The sequence below is a fragment of the Gasterosteus aculeatus genome, chromosome 17, assembly GCF_964276395.1.
Source record: "Gasterosteus aculeatus chromosome 17, fGasAcu3.hap1.1, whole genome shotgun sequence".
NCBI classification, from domain to species: domain Eukaryota; kingdom Metazoa; phylum Chordata; class Actinopteri; order Perciformes; family Gasterosteidae; genus Gasterosteus; species Gasterosteus aculeatus.
The window spans coordinates 13,903,833-13,930,403 of record NC_135705.1 but is presented as its reverse complement, the minus strand read 5'-3'; the positions used below and the strand labels follow the sequence as shown (position 1 = coordinate 13,930,403).

Here is a 26,571-nt window from a genome sequence, read left to right as displayed (position 1 = left end):
CTTGGTGGCAGCTGGTCAGGATCCTGCTGAGCTTCCCATCCCACACAGGCGCACGGGCACCCACTAAGCTGTAGGGTAAAGGACTCCCCTCCAGCCCTTAGTAGCAAGCCATTCTCTTCAGCACACTGGTGCCTGAAAGCAATATCAAATAAAATTGTGCAACACCCCTACCTGCTAATAGCGATTTAAACATGTTTAATATATGCCAAAAAGGGATGAGAGTAATGCAGGAGTTGGCGAACGCTGAAGATCGGTGATTGCACAGCTGAGATGACGCTGCTTTTATCGGTAAAAAATCGACCCCGTGTTTGTTTACAGACTGAAAGATGACTCGCTTTGTGGACAGTTGTAAAGAGACACAAAGGCTTAATGGTGTCACTGAAAAGGTAAACAAGCATTGGGGCCATTTCAGGAGATAATGATAAATGTAGTTGTACAAGAGAGAAAAATCAGGAAAGTATTACTCACGTTCTGTATACAAGCACATTTTTAGCTTGTCATTTGTACTGTTTTTATTAAATTATTTTTATACTTCACAGCATTTCAGTGGGAAATAGTTTGAATTACTATTACTTTACATGCTCATAGTTTAAACAACCTGTGTATACAGTGTTTTTAACTTAGCTTAGCTAATTGATTTTTACTGACACTCATTATCTTTTTTTCAGTTCATATCTGAATACTTCATTGTGGGTGTTGGTAAAAAGAAAACTGCACATTTTGGGTGCGTCTGTCCACCCATCCCTTCCCCCCCTCGCTCCCCACCTCCATGTCTATCAGCAGCTGGTCCACACCGGAGGGTCCTACCTTCCCCTTCAAGCTGCAACGTGACTCGGGTTTGTGTCACTCAGCTCAATAGATAACATTAACGTTGATGCTTATATCAGATAATTTAGCTCGTTGTCGCAGATTCGCCTCCATTTAAACCAATGAAAAATGGAGTGACCAGTGGCCTAAAACATGGTTTTAGAAAGAGATTCTTGTCAGAGTTTCCCTTCACAACCCTCAAACCTCGAGCTCAAAGCAGTGATTTGTCTGAAATACAGTTGTGTGTGTGTGTGTGTGTGTGTGTGTGTGTGTGTGTTAGTGTGCAGTCTGAAGGAATTTAACCATTGGAGTAGCACATCTCAGATTTAAGCACAGAGCCCGTCTTTGTTTGTGTTTCAGTGGAGACCAATAGATGGAAGGAAATAAAGATTGCATTCATGTTGTCATGTGTTTTGTTGAACACGGTCCAGTGACTAATTACATTTTGGCATTTTCACATCCAAGGGAGATGCAGAGATCCTGTTTGCTTGAAACACAGGAGAGCAGCCTTACAACAAGCTAACAGGAGGAAGATGTGGGGTCATTGCAGTCGGTTCTCATGTGCAAAGTTACAGAATCTTTTGGGATGACGTGTGAAAGAGGCTCTATCTAATAACTTCCCCATGAGGAAGAGGAGCCAAAGGAAAGGGGAAGGGCCTGACATCAACAAGTCAAAAACAGCTGCCCCTTTCTCGCCCATGGAGGGACTGCAAGAGGAGCCTGATTGAACGGGAGAGAGAAAGAGTGGAGGGTCTGTAAGGGTGCAGTGGGAGAGAGCGGCGCATGAGACATTTGAGGGTCTGTAGGGACGAGACGAAGGTATTGGAAAGAGGGGAGGGAAGAGAGAGGTGGTGAGTGTATGCTCGCATGCTTTGCTCAGTGAGCGTAGCCAGGGGAGCAAGGGACGGGAAAAGTAAGGGGCGGGGGTCTGTGCTTGGTGACACTTTTTTGGAGGGTTGAAAGAGGAATTGTAAAAGAAGGAGAAAAGAGTAATCTGGAGTGGATTTCAAGGAAGGACAGGCTGTCAGAGAGAGGGGCAGAGGTGTTAGCAGTCACCGGGGGAGAAGGAACATGTTGAAGAAACCTAAGGAGGCCCTTCAAAACGTGCAGCGCTGAGAGGAGGAGGAGGAGGAGAAGGGGACCTTCTGGAGCAAAGCACTTGTGTGGAAGGGTTAGGAGGGGAGAAGAGTTGAGGGAAATTTAAGATACGGGGCTAAAGAGCGTCTTCTGGAAGTATGGGGTGCATTCACAGCACAAGCACCGGCAAGGTGCAGACACATGCAGTTGATACGGACACAGGGGGAATCTGCACAGAGGCCGAGCCTGATACGCATCTTGACATCCTACAGCTGGCTGAGGTAAGAGAATAGCCGCTCTTCAGGGAACTGTAAACATTCTGGTTGTGCTTGGCAGAAACGCTTGGTTTATGATCATGTGGTATATTGAGTCCATCAGGCATTGAAGCAATAAAGCATTTTACAATTTGAGGATAAAAGATCGTGATATAATAAAACTTCGTGGTGGTTTGTACATTTCTGCTTCAGTTGTTTCATTTAGATTTAGATGCTGCTCAGTGTTTTATTGATTGATTTAGGAGTTGAACTTTGGTTAATTGTTATCCGCTATATTGACCACATACATGTCATCCAAAATCCACCAAAGAAGTCCAAAGGAATAGCCACAACGTTTCCAAATCACAATATATCCCTCCTCTGTGTTTTTGCAAACATTAAATAAAATAGAAGTTTCTTGTGCAGCCCAGGCTCGCAGGTGCAGGTCCCTGCATCGGACACACACCTTGGACACACTAATATCATCTGAATGAGACAACTTTTTGGACAACTTTATGAATTTGTCATTCCACCTGTGTAATATGGCTCCTTACAATGAAAATAGATACAGAGGGTGCTGGACGATCTGTTTGATTCCTGTTAATCATCTCTCTGAGGTCATGGTTCTAGAGGAAGTGGTATAGGTTACTGTTAAGCTGCCATCTGCCTGGCTGCTCACTCTATTTGGGAACATCTATGGGTTTAGGAGCGAGCCACTGGAGGACTTTTACAGAGACCAAAATAAAACGGGTCTGTTGCTTTAGCACCATGGCTATCCACCAGAATGTGTGTGTTCCACCGTTTGTCAGACTGACTGATGAACCGAAAGAAAATGAAATCCATTTATTTTGCTGCGAGCTGCTGCACAGGGAACTTCTGGATCATGCTGCAGCAAAAAAACATTATCACATTGGGCTTCAAATCCCTTAAAGCCCTCCTTGTGTGTGCGTGTGTATGCGTGCGTGTGTGTGTGTTTGTTAGTGTGAGAGTGCCTGACCATGCCAAATTATGATAACATAGTCCCATCTGAATGGGTGGACTGCAATGGATAGGAATGAAATATGTCATACAGGCAACCGTCCAGAAGTTCTCTATGTTGTTTGTAGTGTCTGTCGGACTTTTCTCTCTGTCTCTCTTTCTCATACACACAAACACTCGTTCCCGCACCTATTTTCGGCTTTTTTGTGGCTGTTTAGAAGCGACAGCGCCTCTCATGCAGGTTATAAATACCCTGTCAGAACTAGAGCATACCCCCAGCTCGCCACCTGCTTCCGTCCTTCTTGCGTGGATCGTCTCTTGTGTGTGTGTGTGTGTGTGTGTGTGTGTGTGTGTGTGTGTGTTGGTATGTCAACGCTCGTAAGGTGTCACTGAAAAAAACCCTCACGCACAACTGAGGAATTTAGTGTGGCACTGTACGCTGTATTTATTTACAGTGTGTGTGTGTGTGTAATGGAGCTTAACATCTTTCAGTTTACATTCATGAATGAATTAGCACAATGTTTACATTTGGTAAAAAAAAATTGGGTGCATTCAGCCAGAAACTCAACTTTAGACAACAAGTTGTTTTGGGGTAACACCCCTAAAAAAGTTAATATTAAAAAATAAAAAGCCCTCACGGTAAGGATTCAGTCACACTTCTGATGGTTCATGACCCTCTCCTTTTGTCCATGTTACAAGTGGAAGTTCTCAGGTTCTCTCCAGTGGTCCGACATGCTTAGAAAATGACATAGGCGCTGGCTGCAAAAAAACAAATGGGGTGGGGTTCTTTAATACAGCAATACTCTGTGGACTGAAAGGCCACGTCCAGATACTGAAGTATCTGTTCGCTTGTATGAGAAGTACATTCAATTTAAACATCTTTGGAGGGTTTGAAATGCTCAATACAATAAAGCATGTAATTAATGTATTGTGATTGTATTGAATCCATGAGTGCCTCATGTTTGTTGTATGTTGTGTCCATGATTTATGTTGCTTTTTCATTGTACTGTTGGCCCGATAGAAGGAACCAAAAACAACTAGGTTCCTTATGAGGGAACATCATGTAAAAAGGCAGCCCCATGATGATGATTCTTGAGTAATTCCCTTTATTAGTTTTAAATTGAATGATTGCTCACTTATTTGTCACATTACCCCATGAAAGTGTTAACTCACCAACATATGAACACAACTCTGGTAATATACCGTGATAAAATTTAGAGTTTGTAATTTATAGAAAGTAATTTGTCTTTATTCTTGATGCATGTTTGTGGATTAAAACGTGTTGCCCTTATTTTCAAGGGGCATTTCTTTAGTTGCAGCAAAGCCAACACAACGAGGTCATTAAAGATTGTTAGACTGCTGTTTGTCCACAAGGTGGTGCTGTTGACTCAACCTGCGATGACGCTGGAATAAAAAGACATGGAACCGATGAAAACGTGTTAGTCCACAATTTACCTTTAAATAATTCATGTACCTCGAATGACCAAGTGATTACCCAGTTCAGTGTCAGCTTTACTACAGCTGCCAAAAACATAAATAGGCCGCTACCTATTCAACCTAATCTAACCTAACTTTGATGTTGATATTGATATATTAGATCCTATTTTGTTATATCTTTAGATAGATATTATAGCATTATTAAACATTTTCAGATTTTATTCTGATGTTGGAATTCTTCTTTACGCATGAACAGTAGGTTTCTGATAATAGCTGTAGCTGTCCTTTGCCCGTGAGTATGCTTCGACTCTCCTTCTATTATACTGTAGTGGATCTCCAGAAGGGTTCTCTGAAGTCCACTCAATTCAACCTCCAAAGTTCATGAAGTATGTAACAACATTTCACATGTTAATTGCTGGAGGAAATGATGATCCTACTCTTCACTCACATGCCCCCTTTTTGTCAGGCTTGCTGGCCCATTGTGTCCCTTCCTAAACCCCCGGCACCCCACCACACGCACACACTCTCACTCAGTTATTCACTCTTTTACACACTTACACTGCTACACTCAGATACCCAGCTTCAACGCATTCTGTGGATTCCATTATTTACAGCCGCTTTCCCTTCATCACAACAGCAGAGGACATCTGCCAATAGTCCAATGTTACTCTGCTGCTCTGAGATCAATACATACAGCATAAGGGTAATCTGTCCCACCCGGGCCTGTGAGCTTGAACAGGATAGGTCAGTGATCAAAATAAATCCCTGTTTTTTCACTAGAGTTAATATTGTCGTTGAATGAGATGGGAAGAGTAATCAACTATTTCTAAAGTGAATGCACTAGTGCACTAGTTATAAGATATATATATAATATATAAGATAGCTACTGCTTTATAATCGTAAACAAGGGCTTTAATAACAGCAGAAACTGTTAGCAAATGGATAACTGGAAAACATTCACATGGAGAAGCATCTCTCATATTCTGTGGATTTGTTTTATTGAGGATTGTGAAGTTTAGTCGGAGTGAATCAGCTGCATTCAAGTTCATATTAGTAAGCATACAAAGCTCAGGGCAGGACTGAAACATTAATTCTGCATCTCTAGTGATAAAGGATTTAGACTGTCTCCTCGGGAGACGTGGCGGTTTTATAGAGCATCGTGGTTAATAGAATGAGTTTCCTACCACTCTCTCTGTCTCGGATAGTCAATAAAAAAGGGTTTTAGTGTGTTAGTCCAAGCTGGTGTACATGTACCTTTATCTTCCGGAGTTGAACTCAATGCCTCTCCCCCTCCCCCCTTTGGAAAAAGCCAGGCATCGGAAAAAGTATAAAATTCTTGGGGGAAAATGTTTATTCAAGACCAGAAAATGCAGTCATTAAACTGGAAAAATGTTTTAGAAAATGATGTGTTTGTGGCTCTCCACCTCGCCTATTGCCTCTCTCACACATACACACACTTGTGATGTTTCTGTGTAACCTCCTTATTCTGTCAAGGAAATGTCAAGGAAAGTTTTAAGTGTTTTAACTTTCGCATGCCAAAGGACATTCGTTTTTCTTTCTTCTTAAACTGGCTCAGGCTTAAAAAAGGCATGTCCAAAAATTACGAGTATCTCTGCAACCACTGTTTCTAAGTTGTACTTGAATAATCCTGGCATCAGCATTAAAGTAACACTTGTGAGATTTCTGATGAGCTTTAAGCAGTAGCTTATATAATACCGGGTTCGATTCAATTGAATTGACTCACAGAATGAATTACACATTTAATCTAGCAAACTGAATTACACTTCACAATCATCTAGAATGGCATCAGCAAACCATGTCACAACATTGGAACATTTTCCTCTGACTATTTAATTGAAGTCGGACATGTTTTTGTGGAAGCATGTAGAGGCGGATTCATCAAATTGGCCCTTTGGTTACATTGGAGTACCATCTGTGCCATTTGTTCTTAGGTCAATTTACAAGTGTACATGTCTCTAACGTCTTTAATTATATCTTTCTTGCTTTTAGTTTTTCATACCTTTACACATGTTCCCATTTAGAAAATGTGGATGCATGCGTGTTTTGACGGCTAAAGCCTCTAGGATGAGTACAGTGTGCTATCCCGATTCACCCACCAGATCGAGACAGAGGATTCTGTTTTCATCTGTTCGTCTATGTCATTCATCCCAGCACATTAGAGGAGGGTGGCAGCACAGGACGCTCCTGCTTCAATCCGCCCTACAGACTGAGGACAAGTGACAAAACAAGACGACAGGATTCCTCAAAGCGCAGCGTGATATGACAGGAATTTATGGCGTTGAAGCTGAATGTGCACATCGGATAGGGCATAGTGCTCATGCTGGTGTGTCACCTAACCAGCACACATCTGCTCTGACAGCAGAGAGGGGATAGTGACCTTCTAATGCTGAGATAAAATGCTTGAGCCACATAGGGCAACTTTAGCTAAATGTATTCACATGGTTTCAGTCTAATTAATGATCAAGTGCAAGTATTGTCGTGGGCTGAAGCTCTTCTCCTCTTCACTCATTTTATTGATTTGTGTATCTACAGCTCGTCAAAACCACCGCGAGCCACACCTTCACAGAGAAGAGCTTCAAGAGGAAACGGGCGTGCGATGTGTGCAAGCAGAACATTGACAACCCTGGGGCTTTTTGCAAGGGTGAGTCCACGTCGCCGTTAGTACAGCCAGGGAGCCAAGTGACAAGTGTAGGTGGCACCTATGGATCTCACAAGAGGTCAACCGGACTGGTTCTCAATGCTCACTGTCCGAATAATGTGTGCACTCTCCTTTCTGTGTGCAGAGTGCAAGGTTGCAGTTCACAAGATGTGTAAAGCCAAGGTAAGCTGAACGTTTCCACATTCAACCTTCCTCCTGTCCACAGAAAATTGTGCTCCCGTGTCAGAGGTTCAGATGTGAGCTTTAAGTGGACTAAGCCATGTGCACTGACCTAGATGTGTGTTTTAAGAGGTATGCGAGCTACGCATCAGTCAGTCATGTGTTAACGTGGCACCGCAGGAGCCACTGTCCTCAAAAACCCTGGAGGCCTCTATAATACAGTTTGTGTTTAAAGAAAAACCTTTTGAACAATTCCATTATAATAATATATTTATACAAGTTCAGCCGTAGAAGCATTGTTATTCTGTTGTAATTATCTCACAGTGTCCCTGAGAGCCCTGTAAAGAAATACTAAACTACTAATAGTGAGGACAATACGTATGTATAGAAGGTGTTAACATGAATACGGCAAATAATGTGAATGTGTGTCAATGTGTCAATAAATGAATCTTTTGTTAGGGATTTAAGTGGTATTAATGATGCTTGATAAAAAGTCAGGTGAACTGCATTGAAAGCAGTGAAATTATCTGTTATCCTTAAAAGATTATTTTCACTTCTGTTAGTGTTGGTTAACCAGTTATATAGCGCATTCTGTTGATCTAATTTCTCTGTATTCGTGTGATGCCAATTTTGCTTTACCTTTTAAACATAAAGGTCCCACATGACTTATGAGGTTTGTGAAGTATATAAAATCTAATTAAAGAAACCGGAAAGAGAATTTCTTTCTTAAATTCTGCAAAAAAATCAAGGTCAAATCAATCATAAAGGAGGTAGGGACGGGATTGTCTTCATAGGGATCTTGTTGGATAAGACTGCTATGCAAAGGACTGTGTTTTGAGCAAGGAGACTCATCTATGTTTTGGTTTTTGAGTGGATTATTTTATTATAAAAGGATGTTTTTTTGTGCTGAGTGAGAGGGGAGGGGATTATGTCAGACCAGAGTGGCTGCCTCTGCTCTCTCGGGACCGAGCTCACAGCAGCTCAGTATCACACAGAACAGAGTGAGCTCACGACTGTAACCGCGCTGCTGTCCAACAGTCCCAAACACACCGGAAAAAAAACTCTCAATTTCACATTTCTCAGATCGTCAGTCGTCAGGGCAACTCAAATTTTGTGGGATTTATGAAGGGGGGTGGGGTTGCCTCCCTGCCCTTTTCTGCAACACACACACACACACACACACTGTAAAAGTGTAAAGCTGGGCCGTGCCAGCTGTTGTGCCTTTGCAGCATGTATTAGAAGAGGATTATTATTTTTGTCATGCACGTCCCCCTGGTCACCACCGCGACAGCCAAAAACAACTCTGGTTGGCTGCAGGAGAGTCAGGCGCCGCGGACGAGAGTGGACATTGCCACACGGGACGATGATCATTCTGGGTAGGAGAAGTCTGAGTGGGTAAATATAGAAAATAACGAGAGTGCCGCAGATGCCTGCCAGTGAGTGATGGTGCGGGAGGGCGGTGCAAATAAGTGAGAGGCAGGTGGGGTGGCCGACTGTGTGTAAATCAGTCCCGTTTGGGGGACATTGGGTCAGGGCTACAAATTGCCCTCGGCTTCATGTCCACTGGATGTTTCTACGTGCTTCTCACAAGACAACATATTGCTTCTTTATTTTTGCCCATTCTTTCATCTCTTGCATCTCACTGTCATCATCTTTTTTTACCTTTCATCTGTGTAGAAATTTATCCTTTTTCTGACAGTCACAGTGAAAGTTTCTCTCAACTTTTCAATGCTTTCATCAGTGTGTTTTGCCAGCTTAGAATCATCTCAATAACATTCAGCCCTATTTTTACAGAGTCTATGTCTATTGACTCTATTGTCTATTGTATTCTTTGCGCAGTCCATCTACTCCTGCCTCTTTGTCCTGCCGCCACTTCTCTCTTAGCCCCAGGCCTCTGGGGAGGTCACTGGACATTGGCACTCTGCAGGGCTGCCCGGTGCCCCCACGTTGTGTATTGATGTGTGTGTGTGAGTGCTCGTGCAAGCGCGAGCGCTTTAGTGTTTTAGTGTCTCCGTGCTTATGACGCAGGCATAGCGAGAGGGGAAAAGCTATGTTGCGTGTGCTGCCAGCACAGTGGGAGTGTGGGTGGGTGTGTGTGTGTGAGAAAGAGAGGAGGGAGGGAGACAGGGAGGTGGCGTATCCCACTCTACGAACAGGACTGCTCAGAGGCAGAGGGGAAGACTGAAGCTGCTTATTCAGAGGTAAAGACACTCTCTTTATTTACTGAGTACAGCCTTTTGGATTTAGTGGGTTCTTATGTATTCTGCAATTTGGACTCATTTCTGTATTTCTTTTCCATTGAGTAGAGGTCTGAAAACCTTAAAACCTCTTTATAGTGTTTGCTCTGATAATGCGGCATGTGATGCATGTGTGCACATGATTCCATTAAGGAGCAAAGGAGCTCTAGCATCGCTCATGAAAGAGGATTTCAATGTCTGTGATCCAGGCAAGTCCAGGGAATATAAGCAGAGACTCCTGCTGTGACCTACAAAAAATACACAGATTTTAATTTTTAATACTCGAAAGTAAAAAATTTACTTTTTAATGAGATAGTTTGGTATACGTGCAGTTTAGTAAATTACAGAAACCATACTAAAACCTGTTCCATATGCTATTATACATGCTTGTAGATATTGTAAAACTGCTGTGGCCGATATGGGAATAGATTAGATGTGGTTAAGGACATGCTTCTGTCGGCAAGTGTCTGCATACACCAGCGTGCATCTATATGTATCACCATTCATTGCATGCTCTGCGTAACCTATATTGAATGCAATTTCCCACCGTATCTACGGAAGGATATCTGTCTACCTCAACACTGTGCATACTTGTCTGTGTATCATCTGTGACCAAAGCCCAAAGCGCAACTGACAGACAAATGTATGAGTGCCACACTATGCTGTCCAAACACAATCTGATGGATCATAATGTTTTGCAGTCAAATACAGATGGTTGCTGTGTTTATCACACGCCACAGAGACCAGCTGTGTCTGCTAATATTCTAGCTGATGAATGAATTGTTATAGCAATTATGATAATTGATGGAATATGTGTTTGTCTAATAAGCAAGTATTAAACATGGTGTTGTTGATCCATCCTAATTAGTGGAAGTCAAACACTTTTTTAAAATACGTTTTTTGGTTAATTATAGGGTGTTATTTATGCAGTTATCAATGTATCTGCAGTGTGACTCATGTCAAATCATTTATATGTCTATAGCTCATCTCCAGAAGTTGTGAACTTCTTTCTCCTAATGGGTGCTCTGTTTCTCCTGCCTCTGTTCTGTTAGTGTCTCCCCTCGGGACACTGGGGGAAACGCTGTCCTGCCTGCTCCACGTGTCATAGCACATCAATTGGAGGGTAGAAAGTGCTTTAAGTCGATACGGACTGGCAGAGAACTCAGTGGGATAGCGGTTGAAGTGGATATATCCTGTTAGATGAGCATCTGTGTTACTTCATTAAAGTGGTCACATTGTTGCTGCTATTTATAACCAGCATGGTGCACTGTGTACAAATAATTATCATGGATAATTACATTTTACTGGATTGCTAGTCTTATCAATAAATAGGTATTACAGGGACACTGCACAAACACACACGGATGCATGGACTGTGTTTACATTGACACATTGCTTTTAATTTCCTGAGTGACAAAGCCAAGCAGGACTTGCTTATTAATCACGGAATCTTATTTTTCAATAATGGATGTTAGGGAAAAAACACACAGGACCCAGAGTATGTTGCTATGATGGATTAAGACAGAGAGTTTAATACAGACTCATTGCCGGGTCTCTTGAGAATGTCAGTTCTGCTGCTGCCTGAAAGAAAACTGAGATGATTGTTGGATAAATAGACAAAATAAGCCTTTAAGTGTTCTGACGGACGTATGGTCTAAAATAAGGAACTCTATTAAAATAGCTTAGTGAAATCACTCCGCCGTGTGTCAGTGGTCAGCGTGTTCAGCTGTTGACATCTCTCTCCTGCACTCGCTCTCGCTCTGTCACACGTTTCTGTTTGCCTCTCCTCTTCCCTTCTTAACATCTTCCTGATGCCTTTTTCTCCCCTTCTGAGCTCTGTCCATAGCTCCACTCCCTGGATAGATTGTGTTTTTGCTTTGAGTTGTACAACCTCTTGTTCCCTTCTCCTCCAGGGACGGTGAGTGAGTGACTTTCCCCGGGTATGAGTGATGCTTATCGTGGTGTCATCTGATGTTGTATCTCTTGGCAGTGATGAATGTGGTTATCTTGTCCCCAGGCACTGGAAGTAAATAGTTGGAGTTGGAACGACGGGGGGCAGTGACAGACACCATTGGCTCAGAAATGCAGAAATTAGGGATCAAAGATGTGAGTGAAGCAGAGCGATAATGAGAGAAAAAACTTCACTTTCAAGTGAACTTTCCTAAATAACGGCCACTCCTAAATTTTCCCTCTGGAAATGTGGGTGAAACGGAAAACAAGTTCCGTGGACTTGGGCCTTAACGCTCTCTTTGTGAGACTGTGGAATCTGGAATAAGTCACAGTTACTTTGCTTTTCCATTATCGAACGGTAAGGCTTACTCACTTCTCCCTCTCCAGAATGCGATGTCAGCTATGAGTCGACTGTCAGAATGAAACTCACTTCCTCCTAGACGGCATGCCGCCGCCCGTCTCTCAAAGTTATCTGCGGCTTCCCTGGAACTGACTTAGCTGCTCTCTCTGCAGATCTCTTTGTTGGGATACCTCCTACTGGAATAGGAGAAGCCAGAAAGTCAGGATTCACTCTTAACAATCTGTATAGATTATTGATAAATCATTCAATTAATCAATCAAATGTCTAGTTGATCAGATGTATATGTCGTAAGTAAGTGAGAAATGCCATCACAAATTCCAAAGAGCAAAGATACATTGTGTAAACTTTGGAGGGATCTATTGACATAATGGATTAAGTAAGTTTAACTACATGAAATAAAAAGGTAGTTATGTTGTTGTTGTTGAATGAGCTGTTTATATACAATGAATGAATGAAGCTGGAGCTGGCAGCAACTTGGCTTAACTTAAAGGTGGAAAACTGGAAAAAGGTGTACATTTACCTACCAGCACCTTTGAACTACAACGTGTACATAAGTAAGTTTAATAGGATGGTGGAAGAAGGATTGTTTAAACTATGGAAAAAGTGAAGCAAGGTCTTTCCTTATTTCCAGTCTTTGTGCTAGATAAGACATGCGATAGCTGATCCCATCCCTGTAATAAAGCATTAATAGAAGCTTTAATAAATGAGCAAGGACTGTTGCCTGGCAAACAAGGCGTTGTGAGACCAGCAAAATGACCAGACCTCGAGTCCACTCCAGACGAAGTCAGTCAGTCTCTGAGGACGGCATTGAGTGCCGCCACTAGTACCTCTGTAAACACTAGCTGATGAACAGGACAAACTGAACCAGATGGCTCTGCTCCCAGTGGCTCCAGCGTGCAGTCCGCATGCTTTAATGAAGACCCTGAGGCTGGCAGAGCCACCAAAACACATGTTTACCCTTTGCGTGTGTGCGTGCATGCATGCATGTATGTGTGTGTGCACGTGGTTGACCAGTGTTGAGTTCCTGTTGCAAATTGCTTCCTGTTGACTCTGGTTTGCATGTCAGTTCAACCATAGTCTTCTTCTGTGTGCATGTTTGTGTTTACGTATGTGTGTGTGTGTTGTCTCTGTCTCCTGCTGTTCTTTCCTTCCTGGAGCCGACCACTTTACCCACTATTATTAAACTTATTAGGAGAAAAGAACGATAGTTTCCTTCATTTTCTAGTGTTATTCAATGTGTGAGACCTGCAAGACGATAGTCACAACATAAGCCTGAGTTCAGCAGTTGCATATTGATTGTTCTCTGCCATGCAGAAAGCAATTCCAGCATGTCACTCATCCGTCCCTAGATCAAATGTCCGTTTATTTCCCTCCTTTTTACCAACCACTCTGTGCCAAACTCTGTTATTATTGTATGTGTCCCCCCTTCGTAATGCAGTTTGACTTGAAATGAGGTTGCCACTTGGGTTTTTACCATGTAAAAGAAAACCAATGATTTGCTGCACTATTCATTTCTCTTTTTGATGAAGCTGCATGAGGATCATGATGCTGCGGCCTCTTACAGAGGTAAAATAAATGCACCACTGGTTGCCTTAGTCTTTATGTTATATTGACAGTGCTGTCAACGTGATATGCCTAAGACTATCTGAACAAAGACTAAATCAACCTCACCATCAAATTTATCTGGAGCTCAAATCAAAACGTGCTTGATAATTATTGTAGTGCAATAGTTTACAAATTAGCTTAAAACCAACATACAACAGTAACTTATGACTTAAATCAAAAAATGGAAAAGTAGTTTTTAAAATGTCACACGATATTGACCATACCTTGGTTTCTTCTATCAACATAACACTACAGAGTGAGTATCTCTGCACGGCCGCCATTGTTTGTCTGAGCTGTAGATCAGCAATTACAATTGCAGATATTTGACTTGTTGACCTGTTGCCTGACACCTGTCAGCACTGGCCTTGGTCAGCCATAGAGGGCACCTGGTCTGTCAATCAATCTCATGGAATAGTTCAAAGGTCATAGGTTGACAGGGGTGTGACCCTTCAAGGTTTGCAGTCAGAGCCTGTAAATGTGCTACAACACTGACTTTGCTTCCATTTGTCTGCTCATTTCCTTCATTTTGGTTTAGTTAAGTTGTGTTATCAATGTATTTCTTGATTATTTAATACACCCAACTGCGCCCAAGACCCAACCTTCGGGCTAATGATTTTAAGTTCTTGAAGAATTTGAAGGTAATCCTCCTTCTTCAATTTCCCATTTACTCTCTGTAAAGCACCAGTTCCGTTGGCAGCAAAACAGCACCACAGCATTATACAACCACCACCGTGGTTGACGGTAGGCTAAAGGGGTTAAAGGCCTCACCTTTTCTCCTCCAAACACATTGCTGAGCATTGTGGCCAAACAGCTCGATTTTTGTTTTGTCTGCCCACAGAACTTTCCTCCAGAAGGTCTTATCTTTGTCCATGTGAACAGCAGCAAACTTCAGTCGAGCCTTAAGGTGCCGCTTTTGGAGCAAGGGCTTCCTTCTTGCACGGCAGCCTCTCAGTCCATGGAGATGCAAAACACACTTAACTGTGGACACTGACACCTGTGTTGCAGCACCTTCTAATTCTTGGCAGATCTGCTTTTTGGTGGTTCTCGGTTGACTCTTCACCCTCCTGACCAATTTTCTCTTAGCAGCAGGTGATAGCTTGCGTTTTCTTCCTGATGGTGCCAGTGACAAAACAGTGCCAGGCACTTTATACTTACAAACAATTGTTTGCACTGTTGCTCTTGGTCTAGTGACTTTCCTGATTTGTTCAAGTCAATGATTCTCTTTTTCAGATCCATGCTGAGCTCCTTTGACTTTCCCATTGTAGCATTTGTGTCTTTTTCTGTTAACCCATAATAAAGTCGTAAAAGAACCAAACTTGATGAATGTTTTTTGTGACAAAGAAGTATCTGTTCCAATCACTCTATCAGAGAAAAATCAGGGTAGTAGAAATTACTGGAAACTCAAGAGAGCCATGTCATTATGTGCGTGTATGTAACTTTTGACCACAACTGTATAATTGTATAATATATATATTATACTGAGCCACTCTTCTGATTAAGTTGCCTGGGCAGCTTAATAAACATCATTTACAGTGTGCAAAAGAAGAACTCCAAGAAATCAGCACAATGTTGTCTTCTGTAGACATGTGTGCAGAAGCTTCTTCTTCTTCTTGTGTCTCTGTTTTTGACATCATCCCAAAGTCATCATGCTGAACATCCAGATCTGTACTGACAGCTTCTTTTTCAAAGGAGCTGCTGCAGATGACAGAAATAACCATCTCACCATCAGCTCTTCATGCTCTCTCCTCATCCTTCCATCTCTGTGTCCCTGCTGCTGAAGGAGGAACAAGAGCATTTAAACAAAGACATGATTCGGCATGTGCTGGTTTATTACCAGTGTGAGTGTGTACATGGTTATATACTGAGAGCAACCATACGCTCCTTTTCTTTCAGGTGACTCCCACTTGTACCTCAACGTCCGACCTGGTGAGTGTCTGCAAGTAGTCTAATGTTATCCAAATAATCATTACAGTAGAGTTACTTTTTTCCTTATGGTTTCTCAGCACGGCTCCACTAAATCCACACAACAGAATAAGAGAGGCTCCATACCAAGGTACCAAGAAGCCTGAATCACACATGCAACAACAGAAAATTGGTTGTACAGAAATATATTGCAGGGTATAATTAAATAAGAAACCTAATGACTCACAATGTCCAGGAGTAAAAGTATGGAAAAAGCGATGGAGGATGTGATGGAGCGTCACTATGATTTTGATCTCACCTACATCACGGAGCGAATCATCTCCGTCTTCTTCCTGCCCGACCTGGAAGAGCAGCACTACCGCAGAAACCTGCAGGAAGTGGCCTCAATGCTGAAATCCAAGCACCAGGACACATTCTTGGTAAGTCATAAAACTGGATACATAAAGAGTATTAAACAACATCTTCTCTTTTACTGTTTTCTTTTATATTCTATTATATTCTGTATTTCTTGCTCAGTGTGTGGGTGATATGTAAAAATAGATTTGTGAAATATTTCGTATCTCGGCTTTTTACAGCTACTGAATTTATCGGAGAAGAGACATGACATCACCCGACTTAACCCAAAGGTACTAGTATTTACATCTTAGAAGTTCACACAAGTGAGCACTTTGTATTTTCAAGGAATATGGAAAGCTTGGTCTTGTTTGAAAACAATTTCGAACATCTTTCCTCCTCAGGTGCAGGACTACGGCTGGCCTGATGTTCATGCCCCACCCCTCGACAGGATTTGTGCTGTTTGTAAAGCCATGGAGACCTGGCTGACGTCTGACCCCAACAATGTGGTGGTCCTCCACTGCAAGGTCAGTGCAGCCTAAATCCACATCTGCTTGCCTTGCTGTAAAGAATTCAAAACAGTGGAAAAAGCAATTCCTCATCACTTTGATCTGTGCTCTGACAGGGAAATAAAGGAAAGACGGGGGTCATTGTGGCAGCCTACATGCACTACAGCAAGATATCAGCTGGGTAAACTACATGATCATCAATCTAACAACGCACTCGTTATACCAGCATGTGTAAAGATCAATTGTTTGTTTTGTATTCATGCCTGATATGAAATCTGCATTCATATAATGAAAGATTGCCAAAATTCTTTACCACATTCCCACTTTAATGTTGTGCTGAAGTCATAGTACTTTATTCAGCATAATGTCTTTAGATCATTTTGTTTCATTGTCATCAAGGCCTTAACCCTTTTGATCACATTCAGTCAAATTAAACGTTTAAACATTTTCACAATAATAATTTTACATCATCATCATCATGGTAGAAATGATAAATTAATACAAAAAATAGCATTATAGAGCCCAAGTTGACATAATTGAATAGCTTGTTTTTTCTTCCAAACAACAGTCAAAAACACCAATATTTTGCTTGTATATTTATATTACTTTTCCAAAAGCTCAGAAACATATCAACAAATCAAGAGAAACTGAAACCAATACATGTTTGGGATTCTTTTTTCCAAACTTTGTTATTGTTAATTGATTATCAAGTTTGTTGGCATGCTTTAGCTTGAGAAAATCTAAATATCCATAAAGCCGTATGTAGAAAAGATTAAATTAAGTCACCAACAACAGCCAGGATTTACTCATTACCTCCAGAGGCACGAATACGTCCTACATAATTTTTGCTTACAGAGATCTGTGTTAAAGCCTTTATTAATCAAACTGTGTTTTTTTCCACAGAGCGGACCAGGCTCTCACCACTCTAGCAATGAGAAAGTTCTGTGAAGACAAAGTCTCCTCTTCCCTACAGCCCTCTCAGAACAGGTAGGACACACTTTGAGTTTCCTGCAGCTCGCCTCAGTCTCCATGCTTTAGTTAAAATATTTCCCCACATCTCTTTTTCAGGTACATCTATTACTTTGGCGGGCTGCTATCAGGCACCATCAAAATGAACAGCAGTGCCCTGTTCCTCCACCAGGTCCTCATTCCATCACTACCAAACTTCCAGGCAGGGGGAGGTCAGTTTTACACAAACTTATGTTGCATAATAGCTCGCAGTGCAATTAAGGCAATTTCCAACTTGTTTTAAAGTGAAACAACTTTGCAAACTCATTTTTCACTAACTTCTTTCTGTATCTGCAGGTTTCTATCCATTCCTGAAAATCTATCAGTCCTTGCAGCTCGTCTATACATCAGGGGTCTAGTAAGTGCAGTGTCCCATACCTCCAGTTACTATGTTTCCATCTCACCTGCTGCGGGCAGACTGTTTCCCTTTCCCTGTCCAACTGACAGATGTTGCCTATGCAGGCTGCTGTCTGTGTTTAGGTGTAAGCCGGTCTTTGCTTATGTAAAAGTTAAATATTGCTTACCACTGTTGTACCCAACTGAGACGAGTTTTTACTGGTATTATGTGTGTTTGAGCTGGTGTAGCAGTTTTTTTATTCAGTGTATTTTTGTGTGTGTGTGTGTGTGTGTGTGTGTGTGTGTGTGTGTGTGTGTGTGTGTGTGTGTGTGTGTGTGTGTGTGTGTGTGTGTGTGTGTGTGTGTGTGTGTGTGCGTGTGTGTGTGTCCAGTGACCCTCAGAGCTCCAGGGCAAGGAAGCTGTGTGTTACTGTGGAGCCAGCGCTTTTATTAAAGGGGGACATTATGGTGAGCTGTAGCTTGTTGTGTACTGTGTCACTAATTGGAAACCTTACATATTTCAAATTAGCTAATCCAATCCATATATAGAGTACACCACTGTAATAGAATCAATTGCTCACCAAACAGCTATGAAAGAACAAAACTGTTTTTTTTCTCTTTGATGCAATTTTGTAACCTATGCTTTTAAAAGTGCCTGCTTATTTTTAATCCACTTAAGCAACAAATCCCCTATAGACTATGAACATACATGCATATTGAGTTTCCTATCCTGTCTAGCATGTCTCTTTGAAAGGATAAAAAGGGTAATCAGTTGCCACAGCAGCAACATGCACCAACGTTATAAAATCCAACTAAAAAGAGCATTGTAGCACTCCTCATAAAACTTGCATTCACTGTTTTGAGATATCAGTGTTTTGAGAGGGTTCATATGACACAAGCCTCCATTGCACATAGCCTTCTTACCGAAATATCTCTACAGGTGAAGTGCTACCATCGTCGGAGTCAAGCAGCAGAGAGGGAGGTGGTGTTCAGAGTTCAGTTTCATACCTGTACTGTCCACGGAGCCCAGCTGTGGTTTGGCAAAACTGAACTGGACCTCGCCTGCACAGGTAATAAACAGAAGATCAATGGTTCCTTAGGAATTGCATAGAATAGAGAGGAGAAGCGGCTTCTGTTTTTGGACGGTCATGAACTCAATACAAAGTAAAAGAGTACAGAGAGAGAGAGAGAGAGAGAGAGAGAGAGAGAGAGAGTGGTGAAGGTTTTTTATGATACAAGTGCAAAAGGAAAACTACAGAATACATCACTGCTGAAGGTTGTTGGAACTGCACAAGTTTTACTGCACTAAACCTTTTAAATATATTACAAAGATGTGAATGGACAAATGGAAACCTCATATATATTTCTATTTATTAATTGAAATGATTCAAATGGTTGTTTAATTCGAAAGCCCCTTATCTCTCAGTCCATTACGGTGTGTGTGTGAGACACATGCAATGACAGTGTCAGTTTAGATGGAACAGAAAAGCTTGTAAACTGCTCAATAAGCAGCAGTCTCTTAACAGATACTGTAAGTGCTACATGCTGTCGCATGCAAATAATTTATAAATAGCGCTTGCCTACTCTGCATCAAAGTTAAGAAAAACTCATTTTAGATACAATTCTTTGGAGTGGTATGCTCTGTTGGGGATCTTCATCTATTAAGTTTGGTGTTCCCACTTCATATATTAGGAGCCCTTTCTTTTGAATGTTTTTATTGGTCTCAGTAGTTTGAGTATTTAGTCACTGCCTTTTTGCTTGGTATTCTGAAGATGACAGGTTCCCTCCAGATGCTACAGTTGAGTTTATCTTCTCCAATGGGCCGGATAAAATTAAAGGTGAATATTATCAATTATTTCTCATGGCTTATCTTTCTTTTTCTGTGTTCATCAGCTTCATTGTGAAGTGTCTTATTTCCTAGGTCGAGAATACCGCGAGAATGATGCCTCCATCAAAGTGGATTACAACATCTCAGAGCCTGTGATCAGATGGGATTCCTATGAGAATTTCAACCTGCACCACCAAGACAGCATTGAAAGTAAGAAACACACACACACAGACAGTATAAAGTGTAAGCTTGGTGTTAGTTTATCAGACGTCTCATCCCCTGCTTGTTTTCAGCAGATATCTCTCATACAAGAGGCCCTCTGGACGGCAGCCTGTATGCCCAGGTGAGGAAGCGTCGTGGGCCGGGCTCCACTGCCTCAGCAGCATCACCCAACGGGTGCCTCACCAGCAGCCCAACAGTCAAGCCTCAGACCCCAAGCCACTTCTCAGTCCCCTCTGATCACCTTGAACAACCCTCTCTGACAATAATGCGGCCAGATGGAGAAAACACTGACCGTCCATCAAGGAGCGGGGATGGGAGAGATGGAGCAAAGGAGAAAAAAAGAGGCAAAGAGAAAGATAGAGAGACAGAGATTTTAGATGACGGAGACCCGCCAATCCTAGGAGGTTTGAGGCAAGAACACTCGTGCTGTGGTCAAGCGGGTGCAAAGTTTGGCAATGGCGGACGGGGGAGGGAACAAGAACCCTGCCTTTCTGACGCTCATTGTCTTGGCCGTTGCAATGTCACTAAAAAGAATCCAAAAAGCCAAACTCTGCCAGCCTTGCCAACCAAATCGGTGTCCCCGCCTCCTCCATCAACTCATATGGAGATCTGTCATCGACATAGCGTCCATCCTTTACAACAGTTACCATGGGAACGTCCAGCCCCACTGCCTCCCCTGCCCTGTCTCCTCAGGCCTTGCTTTCCTTATTCCACCCCTGATCACACCCACCACAACAGCCACACCCTCCCAGCGTTAAACAGACTCTGCACTGGGGAAGAGTGTCACCTCCTCCGTTATTCCAACCACAATCCAGCCTCTCATCTCTCCCATCAATCACTTCCCTCCAGCCCTTACAGGGAAATGTTCTTCAGCTCTCAAACACAGTCCTCTGGCTGCCCCTGTCGAGACTGCACTGGCAGGCGAGAGCACCAATCAGCCTCAGTACGAGCGTTCCATCCATTGCACCCGGACGAAACAGAAAACCCACAATGGTCCCAAGGAGTTGGGATGCAACGAACAAGAGAGGCGCCTACGCTTTGGGAAAGTGAAAATCCATGGGAGGGCGTGAGAGAGGCAGAGTTTTGGCAGTGCAAATCCGCCGAGCCTGCATTTCACGTGTGCCATTCCACTTTGAATCAGAGTCCAAATATGGAGCCTAGATATGCCATCGGACCTCATCAAGGCTACCCTTGCCCCCAGTTGCTGATGGATGTGCGGGATGGAGCCAGCAGTGGGTACCACACCCCTCCACAGCCCCGTCACTCCTGTCCCTGCTCTCCCTATCAGTCATCCCCAGCCGCGAGCCATGAGAGCCGGGGTTACGCCTCTGGTTACCACTCTGGATCAACCTCCCCTCTGCCCGCTAGTAGCCCTTCTCCTGTAAGAGGCAGGCTGCCTGACACTCCCTGTGAATCTGGAGACCAGCAGCACTCTGAGCATCACAAAGGTGACTGAATAAATGAATGGATACAGTGGGGATTGTTTCATATTTGTTAAATTCAACATTAAAATGTTTGTTACTTGCTATTATAGTTCTTGCTATGCCTTCATCTCATCTGGTTCAATCTTATATGTTGAAGCGGAACAGGCCAAGGCTGATGTGGAGGATGATATGTCCCAGGGTTCAGAAGGTAGGTCGGACTCCAATGGACAGTCAAGCACCCCTGGACAGGACTCTGATCATGACTACACAATCATTGGGAGCAGCAGCCCCACACACACAGAAGACAGGTGGGTGGAACGGTTTTCTTTTTGACGTGCGCTGAAGCTCAGAATAGAATTACAAAAATACAGATCTGTAAATAATTATCCAACTTTTAACCTTTTGTCCTCAGTGTAACAGCTAATAGCCCTCTTCAAAACCAAGAACCCTCTAGATATATGGAGTCCAGCGCAAATAGCGACCGAGCCATCACACCAATACCAAGGGAGACACAAACCCAAAGTTCCAACGTGTCCATAAACTCCACACAACCATCAAGTGAGCATAGTTTGAGCTCTGATTGTAAACTTGGAGAAGCCAAGCTCCCAGGAAGTGCAGAGCGATCTCAACAATCACGGACTTCAAGCTATACCACTGTCACCATCCCCCCAGTCCAGGTGCAACTGAATGGCTCTGCCCTTCCTAGCGATACCCTGTCTGACAGCAGCAGAGGTACATCCATGAAACCCTCTGTTTGTCTAAGTTCTAGCCCTTCCACCACTTCCCCAAATTCTCCCATTGGCTCCCTGGACCTTCAGTCTTCTCTCCAATGCTCCACATCAGCCACAGACGGTGCAGGAGAAAGTTTGACTCTGGAAAGAGACTGTTCAAATGACACAAAACCACCGTCACCTGTTCCTGACGGATATCAAACACCAACCTTCCCCTTGGCTTCCAATTACTACCCTTTACTAAACGTCCCTCATGTACCATACACTGGGTACACAGCAATCACCATTCCCGCTGTCCAGCCCCCGCTACCAGAGAAGAAACGGCTTTCCTCCACGCCAGGATACCTAAACGGACACCACTCTCTTCTACGGGTCTCCTCGGCTCCTTCCCCCACGCACCACGTTTCTTTCTGCCCCTCTGCCGGAGAGCAGAGACGGGGATCTTCACACCACAACTGTAGAGAGGAGGCAGACATCAGGGTCAATGCTAAGTTTGTCCAGGACAGCTCAAAGTACTGGTACAGACCCGGCATTTCCAGAGACCAAGGTGAGGATAATGAGGGATGTGCAACATTTGTATTGATCAAGTCATAAAGTGTAGTGAAACTTAATAATTAACAAATGTTGCCCCTCTAATGTGTCCAACCATAGCCATAGCTGTTTTGAAGGACAAAGGACCAGGAACTTTCCTCATAAGAGACAGTAACTCCTTCCAGGGCGCCTACGGTCTGGCCCTTAAGGTGGCCACACCTCCTCCTAACGCCAACATCACCGTCAGCAAAGGTATCTGTGATCCTCGTACTGACACATTGGCATGTCTCAAACTTGACACACAAACACACCAGCGCCATTGGTAGTAGCTGAACCTGTGCTTTCCCTTATTCCCTAATTAATTCCCAAATTAATCGCACATTTTGAAATTCATTAATCTCGATTAATGGCGATTAATGAATGTCGTTGTTACGATGTTGTTTATAATGTAAGTTTGTTTTTCTTCTAAAGACTAAATCTTAAAAGTAATGAGTAATCACGAAAGTGTGTACTTTAGACACTGTTGTTTAATTGTTAATGTAATTTTAAACACAAAACACATTTGAAGAATTAGATTCTTTGGGCTTGTTTTTATGTACATATTCTGAAAGATGATGACGCATCCATGAAACTTGCTGCTGCACGCGTGATTATCCTGATGACTGACATCTGGTTCAAACTAACAAGACTGTTTGAGTGCCGATCCGCCTTCGAGAAACCGAGATAGCCTGATGTCAATCATCTCGGTAATTTGAGCTGGATGATCGACTTAGTTGAACCACCTACGAACAGGGCCCTGCTGTCCTTGTGCACTTTGCTCTCAACTCTCTATCATTTAACGGCTGTGTTTGAAGTGCCAACAATCTCCCCACATTTAGCCAGGACGTTTTCAAACCACGGTCTTTTAGGGACACAGTGGTGATCCTCTGCAGACTGTGTGCCACGCAGGGTAACGTTAGATGGAAGTAGCATAGCAGCTAGCTAAGCATAGCAGTGCTTTAAGACACATGGAGTAATTCCTCTGCACAGTTTTCTGCTGTATGTCGCACCACTGTTTGTTTTACTTCCAATGCAAAAAGCTCTCTTCATCTTGATGTAACTGACTGCAGCTCGGCCGTCTCGTTTACGCGGCCAACTTCCGGGACGGGAAGTGAACTGGAAGTAAACAAACGAACGTCAACTACGTTAAAATATTTTGTTGCATTAATCTAGGCCTCATTAATCTCATAGATTAATGCATTACTGTTGACAGCCCTAATATATATATATATATATATATATATATATATTATGGTTTGATAATACTATAGACATCACAATCATACCTTTTATTTGTTGGTTTATTGTACATGCTGAGTTCAGAGTCTGCCTCATTTACAGTCCTCACTCTCCTCTCAGGGGACCCTCTGGAGCAGCTGGTAAGACACTTCCTCATCGAGACTGGGCCACGGGGAGTGAAGATCAAGGGCTGTCAGAATGAGTCCTACTTTGGTCAGTTATGTGGAAGACACAACTGTCGCAACACATTTCCACAAAGTCATGGATGACGAACTGAACATGATTGTTTCAACCTGTTAGCTTATAGGAAGAGATTTTGTTTTGTCAGAGTCATGATCCGTTTGACCTATTTTGTCTTTCTGTCTGTTTCAGGAAGTTTATCTGCCCTGGTGTATCAGCATTCAATTACTCCCATATCTCTGCCATGCGCCCTTCGCGTCCCAGAAAAAGGTAGAATACCTATACCACTTCAACGAATGGGAGGCCCCTACAACATCTACAGACTGCATTCTCATTAATTTATAGTGTTGTTATGTAAATGAAGAATATATTTCAGATCTCGTTGGGGAGCTTCAGGAGATGCAGAGTGCAACAAACACCAGCACGGCGGCTGACCTCCTCAAACAAGGAGCAGGTACTGCATGGGCTTTTTTTGTTATTGGTGATTTTCCCGCTAAATTAACTTCCACAAAGGAGCCATCAGAATAAATGCAGTTCTTAATTTTGACCAGCAGAGACCACTCAAGCCTCATCTTGTCATCGCACCACGTCATAAGCATATCCCAGTTTATGTTGATCCATATGTTCTCATCTCTCTTAGCATGCAATGTGCTCTACCTAAACTCCCTGGAAACCGAGTCGTTAACAGGACCTGAGGCGATCTTAAAGGCAACCAAGTGTACATTGGCCCTGATTCCACGTCCAGCGGCCACGGTGGTCCACTTCAAAGTGTCCTCTCAGGGCATCACTCTAACCGACAGCAAAAGAAGGTATATCTTACCTAACAGCATGATGGCGTTTTAATTTCAGTGGTTTGACACAGTATGTATACCACAGGTAGCTAGAAAACTTCCAGAAAAAATACTTCGAGCAAATGCCAAAGACAAATAAGACTAACCGAGAGAAATATTCTATCCACAGGCTATTTTTTAGGAGACATTATCCAATCAACAGTGTGACATTCAGCAGTCTCAACCCACAAGACCAAAGGTGGGTCACTGGGACATTGACAATACGATTTAATAATGATTGTAGACCCATGCTTGGACATGTTACTGCTGATCATCTTTGGTGAAGGCAGTAGCGCCTTCTGCTGCACAAGCACTACCTGTATTGGCTTGTTAAAGATGCAAGTTCTGCTTTCGTCTGCTTTTTTCGAGGTGGATGTAGAACACTACATCACTCTCCACGTCTTTGATTTCATATTGTTAAAATGTTTTGTCTCTGTCTCTATCCGTGTGCCTGTGCTTCAGGTGGACTAATTCTGATAGCACGTCAAGCAAGTAAGTGCTTGCTTCAGTGTGTGTGTTTTTTCTTCATTGCGAGTGATATGGGCGACTGGTACGGTGTGCTACTCTGCATGGCAGTTAACCACAACCAGACGTGTGACTCAGACCTCCTGGGACTAAATAGTTTTTCTCTAAAATGTAATTAGCTCTCCTGTCTTTTGACTTCTTGCGTCTCCTTTCCGCTGCAGGATGTTTGGCTTTGTGGCGAGGCGGACTGGGAGCTCTACAGAGAACGTGTGTCACCTGTTTGCAGAAATGGACCCGGAGCAGCCAGCCGTTGCCATCGTCAACTTTATCAACAAAGTCATGCTGGGTCCACAGCTACGCAGATGAGAGTGCAGAGGAACGTGCAAATCTGGACAATTGAGGATCTAAGCGAAATGTAAACATGATTTTTTTGATGAGGTGTGTGTGACTACGTTGGTTCTTGCATTGATGCAGATGGCAGCATTGCACTTGGCTGTTTTCATAACACCGATCATGGCTCTGTGGAGAGTCAGTTTACAGAGGAGTTCAAGAAAAATAGTTTAATAAGTCAAAGATTGACTTTATATCATTTGCCAAATAAGATTTAAATAAGTTGTGGTTTGGAGTGTTTTTTTGCTGTTGATTAAGTTGATCCAATTATCCAAGAAATGAAATGTTAAGAGACATGTATGTATTTTTGTTATCTGAAAAGTACCTTTGGGTACATTTTAAACTCTGTGGTTCATATACGTTTTATTCAACAACATAATTAACATTTTGTTCACCACACAACTACACTATTAAAACTGTATAACCACAGATATAGTAGCATATTATGCTAAAGATACCTACAATATACAAAACAAACGGATTGATAATTTAACAAATTATTTTGGAGCAACCAACTACTACATGCGATTTAGAAATTGTGGACATGATCTAAATTATTAGAACTAAAGCTAATAAATCTCCATATCACATGTATGTTTATGATCTGTTTAGGTCCATATTTAACCAATTAATATCTATGGCATGAAGTTATATTTTAAGCCAAAGACTTCACTATTGTGTGAAAATATTTTGAATGTTTTAATCTTTTTTTAAAAATACATGTTTTTGTTGATACTTTTTTGTTTTCTATGGAGCTAATACATTATTTCGATTACTTTAGCCCAATCATTTTTTTAAGAAAAGTATATATATATATATTGTATGCCTCTGAGAATGGTTGGTAGGATATTCCACATGAAATGCAAGTAATACAATCAAATAAAATCAAATACAAATGTATGTTTCACCATTTGAAGGAGTCAAAGAAAATGTCATATATTGTAGTTAATTGCATGCTAAATTAGTTAATTACTTACTTAATTATTTTTTACGGTTTTGTGTTACGTTAGCTGCTAAATTTGAAGTTAATGAATTATA

General features: G+C 42.4%; 1 protein-coding gene across 5 annotated transcripts; it reads left to right on the top strand.

Moving 5' to 3' along the window:
* Window positions 1–1,628: 1,628 nt before the first annotated feature.
* Window positions 1,629–26,431, top strand: LOC120834897 (tensin-2). Of its 5 annotated transcripts, none has more exons than XM_040203255.2 (27): window positions 1,629–2,165; window positions 7,107–7,215; window positions 7,358–7,395; window positions 15,439–15,471; window positions 15,549–15,598; window positions 15,704–15,887; window positions 16,044–16,094; window positions 16,206–16,328; window positions 16,427–16,491; window positions 17,214–17,297; window positions 17,379–17,491; window positions 17,616–17,676; window positions 18,047–18,122; window positions 18,595–18,724; window positions 19,427–19,492; window positions 19,576–19,692; window positions 19,779–21,152; window positions 21,286–21,436; window positions 21,541–22,406; window positions 22,511–22,642; window positions 23,789–23,881; window positions 24,041–24,118; window positions 24,225–24,302; window positions 24,489–24,657; window positions 24,809–24,877; window positions 25,141–25,170; window positions 25,365–26,431. In XM_040203255.2, the coding sequence occupies exons 1-27, from the start codon at window positions 2,043–2,045 to the stop codon at window positions 25,507–25,509; spliced, it is 4,608 nt and encodes a 1,535-aa protein (XP_040059189.2). In that variant the 5' UTR covers window positions 1,629–2,042; the 3' UTR covers window positions 25,510–26,431. The 5 variants fall into 5 exon arrangements, with proteins under 5 accessions (XP_040059189.2, XP_040059187.2, XP_040059191.2 ...); XM_040203253.2 differs by having other exon boundaries at window positions 1,759–2,165; window positions 19,776–21,152; XM_040203257.2 differs by lacking the exon at window positions 25,141–25,170 and having other exon boundaries at window positions 1,759–2,165; window positions 19,776–21,152.
* The last annotated feature ends 140 nt before the right edge of the window (window positions 26,432–26,571 follow it).